The sequence below is a fragment of the Sabethes cyaneus genome, chromosome 3, assembly GCF_943734655.1.
Source record: "Sabethes cyaneus chromosome 3, idSabCyanKW18_F2, whole genome shotgun sequence".
Taxonomy (NCBI): domain Eukaryota; kingdom Metazoa; phylum Arthropoda; class Insecta; order Diptera; family Culicidae; genus Sabethes; species Sabethes cyaneus.
Genome location: NC_071355.1, coordinates 252947004 through 252955194, shown reverse-complemented (window position 1 = coordinate 252955194; position 8191 = coordinate 252947004). Strand labels below are relative to the sequence as shown.

The window sequence follows — 8191 nt, the reverse complement described above, 5'->3', positions numbered from 1 at the left end:
AACAAAAAAAAACAGACATAACACTCACTTTCCATTCTTCGTACCGATTAAACCGTCATTTCAAATTTGGGCTTAATTGGGAATGTCTCCGTTTTGGTCAAAGTGGCGCTTTTTGACGAAAGAAGGGGTATACCCCTGTCGTGTCCGTAGGTTAATTTCAACCTTTTCAACCGAGTCCTCACGAAATAACGTCCGTCAAAATCTACGTTCGTCCAAAAACTGACTCTTGTCTTGCTTGAAGCATGCTATATCATGCCACAGTATGCGTAAGTCTCATATTGAACGATTCATTTCTCTCCTTGTCTCTTATCGTTCGTGTGACGGTATTCTTCCTATGCAAGGGGTTTCAGTTACACTCAAGTAAATAATTCAGTTTTATTAGATTTGTTTTACGCTGATTCATCTAGCTCGGCTCGTTCCCTACAACCCCTATAAAAATACTTGCTAGTTCGAGGGATACTGCTGTTGCTATTTGATATTTGGGAATGCCGATCATAGATGCTGCTAGTGTTCAGGTTAAATGTGAGGTACGATAATTTTTGTTGATTTTTCTTCCAACAGTTATGTCTGTTTGTCTGTGGTAACAACCTTGAAGGAAAAAATAATGCTTAGAAAAATAACAGAAATTCTACCAAGCCCATGAAGCTTCAAATTTAACCCTCTAATGGGTAAAACCATGTATAGACAGCCTATAAGGCTTTAGAGCCACATATGAAATTTATCTTGAACTTGCTGACCCGACAAACTTCGTATTGGCACAAATTAAACTACGTTGTACATGAATCGAAAATCTCGTATGACCTTTGTCACAATCTCGAGTTTTGCAAGTTTCTGAGGAGTCCATGTGTGGTTTAATATATAAATTTTCCCCACAGTAAAGTAGAAAACAACACCCTCCATTGCTTAGTCTGATAAAATAAAGCGGATAGCATTAAAATATACGCCATGATTATTTAACATTTCGCCGCATACCGTTTTTCGGAACACCACTTCTCGGTTGACTATAACGCGAAATATAGAGTTTCACAGAATACCATCTCGCGAGATGTACCATTTCACGGAAAACATTTTCGTGAAAAGTACCATTTCGCAGGGGTTCTCTCCTTACTTGCTGTCGCTTGTTCGGACCCAACAGAAAGAAAGTAATAGAGGTCAGAAGACCTAGGAAAATAAAGAAACCTAGATAGAGGTGATCCCGTGCGGGGGCTGCCCCGCAGTGGGCGGCGCTGCCGACGGCGGGTTGCCGGCAACACTCGCGGTCTGCGGCCGTCTCACCCTGCATCATCTAGTGTTACTATTGATAGTTTTTGGTGGTCTTGTTATTGACTACTATTTTACGGAAGAGTCTAAAATTTCTCGAGTCCGATAAGTTTTTAAGTTACGCAAAAATTTCGGTTTTATTTGTATGAGAGTCCTTATCCCCCTACCACAAGGGTGAGGGAACTAAAACCAACATAACAAAATTCCTTCCTCCAATACCCCCCACATGCCAAATTAGGTTCCATTTGGTTACTTAGTTCTCTAGTTATAAGGAAATTTGTACATATTTCATTTGTATGGGAGCGTCCCCTCTTATAGGGGAGAGGGGTATGAATTCCCCTCCAAAAGAGGGGAGCGGTCTCAATGCACCATAGAAAAAAATCGCCTCCAAAACACCCACATGCCAAGTTTGGTTCCATTTGATTGGTTAGTTCTAGAGTTATGAGGAAATTTGTGTTTCATTTGTATGGTAGCCCCTCCCCCTCCTAAAGTGGGGAGGGGTCCTAGTTCATCATAGAAAAAACTCTTGCCTCCAAAAACCTTCACACGCCGAATTTGGTTCCATTGGCTTGATTAGTTCTCGAATTATGAGGAAATTTGTATTTTATTTTTATAGGAGACCTTCCTCTTAGTGGGGGGAGAGGTCTCTAACCATCATAAGAACCTTTCCGCCGACTGTCACCAATTGCGAACAGTAAAAGGTCGGTCTTCAACGGATCAAATATTTACACTGCGGCAAATCTTCCAAAAGGGCCGTAAATACAGAGTTCCCACGCATCATGTGTTCGTTGGCTTCAAAGCCGCATATGGTACCATCGACCGGAAAGAGCTATGGAAAATCATGGACGAGAACAGCTTCCCCAGGAAGCTCATCAAACTGATTGAATCTACGATGGATGGTACACAGTGCTGTGTTCGGATTTCGGGTGGATTGTCAAGTCTATTCGAATCACACAGAGGGCTTCGTCAAGGTGATGGCCTTTCATGCCTGCTGTTCAACATAGCGCTACAAGGTGCTATGGACCGGATATCAACACGTGGGGCACGATATTCAACAAATCTAGTTAATTCGTCTGCTTTGCCGATGACATCCCAACAAACATTTTATTTGAAAAGAAGCTTATTCAACTGTTATATAGCCAATATCTAGGAGACAAACGCTTAAGGAGCAATTATGCAGCAAAAATGTTTGTTGGGATGGATATTATCGGCAGAACATCTGTGGCGGTGGCTGAAGAGTACACCAGACTAAAGCGCGAAGCAGAAAAGATTGGGTTAAAGGTAAATACGTCTAAAACAAAGTACATGCTGGCCAGCGGAACCGAGGCCGAACGACGCCGCTTATGTAGTAGTACAGTGGACCCCCGTTCGTTTGAACGATTCCTCATGCAAACTAACGGGGTTACTTTTTAATTTGAACAACTGGTAACCCGAAATATGCTGAAACCTGTGTGAACTGGCCGCCCTGCTCTTTATTATTGTTTTGGTGGTTTGTTTTAGTTGGCAGTTGCAAGTGCGAATATTGCATTTTCTGATCGGGTTTCTATCTTAATCGTTAGGAAAATGACATGTGAAACCGATTAAACACGCTAGGTCAGTACAAACAAATCGTGTTTATGTGCATTGTCTGCATAAACAAATGATGTCATGTTGAGAATGACGTTTGAACCATTTTTAATTTGCACGTCGTGCAAACCAACGGGGTTCAAATTAAAAAGTGTTCAGATTAAAAATGGTCAAACGAACGGGGGTCCACGGTATACTTTTCCCTTTATATATTTACCGTTCCCACCCATAAATATAATCTAAGACCCTATAAAGGTATACATTTATAGGGCTTAATATATTAATATATGATAATATTATAAAGCGTCTTACCCCTCGTGTGAACCAAATTACCAAAAGATAACCGCACACGCAAAATAATCCACGCGTTCTTTCCACGTGAAAAATCACTTAAATTTCTCTAAAGGGAGCTACGTGACTTTCAGTTGAACATTATTGGACAATAACATCTATCTGATTTCCATGTAAATGCACGGATACTAATGCAAACTACGTTAAATTCACGTAAAGAGTACGGGAAAAGTTAGATGGCAAATAATCACATAACTTTTCACGTAATTTCGATGTGAAAATTATTTTGAGTGTATGATTTATTTTAGTAATTTAGTATTCGAAAATTTACCAAATCAATTATTTTCCACCACAAACACGCTAGAAAACTGATACGTTGTCGAATCACTAACCAGAAAACGCGGTTGTATCGCGGTTATCTCCTGATGAGTGCGTTATTACCGCCGCAGCAGGAGGATTTTATTATAAGCAATCTCGCAATCTCACAATAGCATCAGAAAATGCTGCTTGAAACATTTCAGTGAAATAATTCTTCGTTATTCGTTATGTTCATTGCTCGCGGACTTGCGGTTGCGTTTCACTGAGTAGCTGTCAAAAGTTGTAAACAAATATTTTGCTGTATGCAACCGATTGGAATATATACGGCTAGTTTTCGCGAATTTCAAGCAGTGAATTATATTAAAAGCAGCGTACTGTCTGCCCTATGGATTGCTGATTACTTCTCACACGTTGGGAATGTCCGATTGTGAAGAATCGTTCGAAGAAAAGCTTAGAAATTTTCGGCTTGGACGACAGGTAAATCATTGTCTATGTATTCCTTTGTATACATATAAAATAGCAATAGGAGAGGTTGGAGTTGTGACGTCTTTTCTCATATACTTTTTAATAGTCGGCAAATCAATCAGCATCTGACAAAGCGGAAGAAGACACTCCGGAAGATATGAGCAATAGGCGTGGACGAGGCGGCGGTGGACACCGGCCGCCACCGCATTTGAAAGGAAGAGAAATCGGTATGTATTATGCGAATCTACACCGTAACAGACGCATGGACCATGCCGACGGTTCAAGCCAAGAAGGCAGAATTGTTCGTAAGGATAATAGCATAAGAGGGCATCAAAAAAATAAGATGCGCGAAAGGATGATTGCAGATTGTGCAAATCGGGAGACACCACCGGGGCTCGTTAATTATCGTGAGAGAAAAATGGAGATCAAAAAGGAACGCGAAAAACGACGGGTTGTAGATATAACAATTCCTGCTTGGCAGATTCAGGAAGTACGAAAACATTTAAAACTAACCGATGGAGTCGATAATGTAGACTTTTTCAAACACTTTATCCATTGTAACGATATTGATTCTCCGTTTAAAAATGAGTATTTAAGAGTTATCAACACTAATCTGGAGCAAATTTTAGCTGAGCAGTCTGCCAGCTATACGTGTTCGGATAGTGGCGATCAATCATGGAATGATGATCTTTACGAAGAGTTTTTGCGAAAAGAAGAGTACTCGGAAATGAAGGAGTCGCGTGAGCGACTGCCTGTGCATGGTTCCCGTCGAGAGATACTGAACATGATCGACCGCCATCAGGTTATTCTGATTAAAGGAGAAACTGGCAGCGGAAAAACGACACAAATTCCGCAGTTCATTTTAGACCAAGCAATGATTGAAAAACGAGGCTCCAGTTGTCGGGTACTTTGTACTCAACCGCGAAGGATTTCAGCAATTACACTGTCCGAACGTGTAGCTGCCGAACGAGGCGAACGGCTCGGACGTTCTGTAGGTTACCAAATTCGATTGGATGGTGTAAAACCACGTTCAAACGGAGCATCCATCTCATTTTGTACGACGGGAATTGTTCTTTCCATCATGCAAAGTGATCCAATGTTGAAAGATGTTTCACACTTGATTCTCGATGAAATTCACGAGCGAGATGTTATTACGGATCTGCTGCTGGGGATCGTGAAAATGTTGCTTCCCTACAGGAAAGATCTCAAAGTGATTCTGATGAGTGCAACGTTGACAGCGGACACATTTTCACGGTATTTCAATAATTGTCCAATGGTGGAGATTCCCGGTCAAGTTTTTCCGGTTGAGGAGTTTTACCTAGAGGATATTGTCATGGAGCTGAATTACCACAGGTTCAATCATCCAAAGAAAGGTTTTTTCAGAAGGAACCGTTTTAATGGTGAGTTTCTAGATATGATGGATCCATTTATTAGATCTATACGTGGTCGCTACCCGGCGCAAGTACTGCAGACCATTAGTAATCCTGAAAGTGAGACCAACCAGGAAGAGATGATTGCGGAGTTGATTTACAGGATAACGGCGTCGAAGCCGGAAGGTGCGATTCTGGTGTTCTTTCCCAGCTTGGCGCAGATAACGGAGGTTAACAAACTGCTATCCAACCACCAGCAGTTAGGTAGATATTCGACGCTGATCTATCCGCTGCATTCGAAGGTTCCTCAGCTGGATCAGAAGGCGGTATTTTCCCGACCGGCTCGCGGAACAAGAAAGATCATTCTGGCCACCAACATTGCCGAAACCTCGATTACGATCGACGATGTGGTGTACGTCATCAACACGGGTCGACACAAGATCAACATGTACGAAAATGGTATTTCGTCACTGCGTGACGAATGGATTTCGTTGTCAAACGAGATACAGCGGAAAGGTTAGTCTGGTTTCGCCTTCTTTTTGTGTCAAGTTAGAGTTCATTAAATTTTTCAACTGTTGCAGGTCGTGCTGGACGAGTTCAAGCAGGCATCTGCTATCATATGTACACCCGAGCACGGCGCAGTATGTTGCTGCAGAATACTCCTCCGGAGATTCTGCGGGTCGCGTTGGATGAAGTGATTCTCAACGTTAAAATTCTCGGCCTTGGCGAGGTGCATCGTTTTCTGGAACGTTTGCTAGACCGACCATCGGACAAGGTGATCGAAGAGTCACTGCAATTGCTGAATCGATTGAATGCCCTAGACGACGATCAGACGTTGACTCCGCTCGGGTATCATTTGGCTAGGCTTCCGATGGATCCCCGCACGGGGAAGATGGTTTTGCTGTCCAGCATTTTCAGCTGTACCGATCCAATCACTTCGATTGCGGCCAGCCTATCGTTTAAGGATGCTTTCTACAAACCTTTCGGCAAGGAAAAGCAGCTGGATTCGATTCGGCATCGTTTCGCCGAGGGTCACCACAGTGATCATCTGATGTTGGCCAACGTCATTCACCAGTGGAATGAACGATCGTCCCGCAGTGATGCCTATAAGTTTGCAAATCAGAACTTTCTGAACGTGACCACTCTGAAGCAGTTGTGCAACATGAAGCAGCAGTTTTGTGATTATCTTTTTGCCGCTAAATTTTTGAAGACCGCCGAAACGGGGGCACGATGCAATAATCTTAATTCCGGTAATGACAAACTGTTGACTGCCATTATCGGTGCCGGTTTGTATCCGAATGTGGCGTTTGTGAGGAAGGTTATTCGCAAGCGAAATAGTCCCGATGGGAGAGCACTGCTAGCCATCCAGGGACAGGGAAGAGCGGTAATTCATCCGTGTTCGGTCAACAGTACTCTAGCAAACTTCGAATCGAAGTGAGTTTTTACTTGACTAATGTTCAAACCTAAATTTAAACTTGTTTTTCCGTTAGTTTCGTGGTTTATTACGAAAAGCAAAAGATTTCCAGCTTGACAATATTCGATACTACGGTGGTTAATCCATTTCCGCTGTTCTTTTTCGGCGATAATCACGTGGAAACTGAAGGAGAATTCGAATATATTTCGATTGATGGTCATTACGGGTAATGTTGCCCTATAAGTTAGAAGTGATGTACGACTTGAATCTATTTGATTAAAACATTGCAGACTCCGATGTAACAAAGAAACCTACCGATTGATTCAGGACCTTAGAGCTGGATTCAATCTGCTGCTGCAGAAGAAAATCTGTCAACCGTCGCCGGTGGACTGGTCGTCGGAAGAGGGCACGTTACTTCGGTGAGATAGTTTTTCCCTCAAGTTTTATCTGCTAGTAGAGTAGTGAAACAACATATTCATCCACAGGGCGATAATTCAACTGATAACTATCGACGGGAAGTTCGATGACGGTTTCGACGATGATGGCGATGAGGGTGAGTGCAGCAAAAATCCAGAAGAAATCCCGCTGGATGATGAAGATGGCTTCGATTACTTCGACAACGATGATCTGCCGGAAGCGTCTACCAGCGGTGGCATGTAAAAACAATATTGGTAAGCTTTCATTCAACGAAAAGGAAAAATTCGTACTACAGAATGCGTCATCCGCCTGCGATGTTCCGTCTAATGAAATTGAACTTATCTGTGTATCCCGCTAAATCCCTGCAATCTTACGCTGTCCGTAGGCGAATTAGGAAAAGCAACTGTAATTTATATTTATTCGAGGGGCCGCATGGCGTGTTTGAGTGTGCGGAAAAGAGCAAAACATCCACACAGGAAAATGCAATGAAGTGGAACAAATTGATATAAGTGTCTTTATTTTGATGACTTCATACTGAAAGCTGCCTTCCGGGTGTTTAGGACCGAAACGGTGCCGCAGCAGGGAAACTAAACGAGAAAAAATTGTTTACAACCAAAAATAACACAGATTTTTACTTCAAATCCAGCGACATAGTTCAAACAAACGAACATTTATTTCAATAACCGAATAACCCTCCAGAATATATTAATAATTCTCCAAATGTAACACCGCTTGGTTCGTCTTAACACGCTGAGAGGTGGATCAAATGAAGATGGCATGTCACAGTTTACCAACAGCAGCTTGGTGAGGCAGAGAAAATGCTACAGTGGTGACTGGAAAATCCCGTCCCATTACTACTGTCTTTCGTTCTCAGTTTCCCTTCTCGCCAACTTTCTATCTTGATTTTGTATCGTACTGCAGCAGTAGACCGGCGGCTGCACGGTGTAAGTAAAGCACCAACCGAAAATCCTAAATTGTTTTTCTATTAACCACGGATTAGTCGCCTAATCCGGAGGGGAAATAAATTTTTATCTCTCCCGTGGCGTTCTGGTTCTGTGTGGCGGGCGGCCCACAATCAGACGCATGCGTT

The 8191-nt window shown here is 42.5% G+C and overlaps 1 protein-coding gene across 1 annotated transcript; it reads left to right on the top strand.

Moving 5' to 3' along the window:
• Positions 1 to 3762: 3762 nt before the first annotated feature.
• On the top strand, positions 3763 to 7591 carry LOC128742068 (ATP-dependent DNA/RNA helicase DHX36-like). Its single transcript, XM_053838267.1, has 6 exons — positions 3763 to 3912; positions 4007 to 5786; positions 5852 to 6704; positions 6761 to 6910; positions 6975 to 7103; positions 7170 to 7591. The coding sequence occupies exons 1-6, from the start codon at positions 3853 to 3855 to the stop codon at positions 7342 to 7344; spliced, it is 3147 nt and encodes a 1048-aa protein (XP_053694242.1). The 5' UTR covers positions 3763 to 3852; the 3' UTR covers positions 7345 to 7591.
• The last annotated feature ends 600 nt before the right edge of the window (positions 7592 to 8191 follow it).

Excerpts from the sequence above, each read along its gene's own strand:
- LOC128742068 (XM_053838267.1), top strand. The coding sequence starts at position 3,853 with ATGTCCGATTGTGAAGAATCGTTCGAAGAAAAGCTTAGAAATTTTCGG. Across the intron at positions 3,913-4,006 it reads ATTTTCGGCTTGGACGACAG|TCGGCAAATCAATCAGCATC; the intron begins GTAAATCATTGT and ends ACTTTTTAATAG. Across the intron at positions 6,705-6,760 it reads CTAGCAAACTTCGAATCGAA|TTTCGTGGTTTATTACGAAA; the intron begins GTGAGTTTTTAC and ends TTTTTCCGTTAG.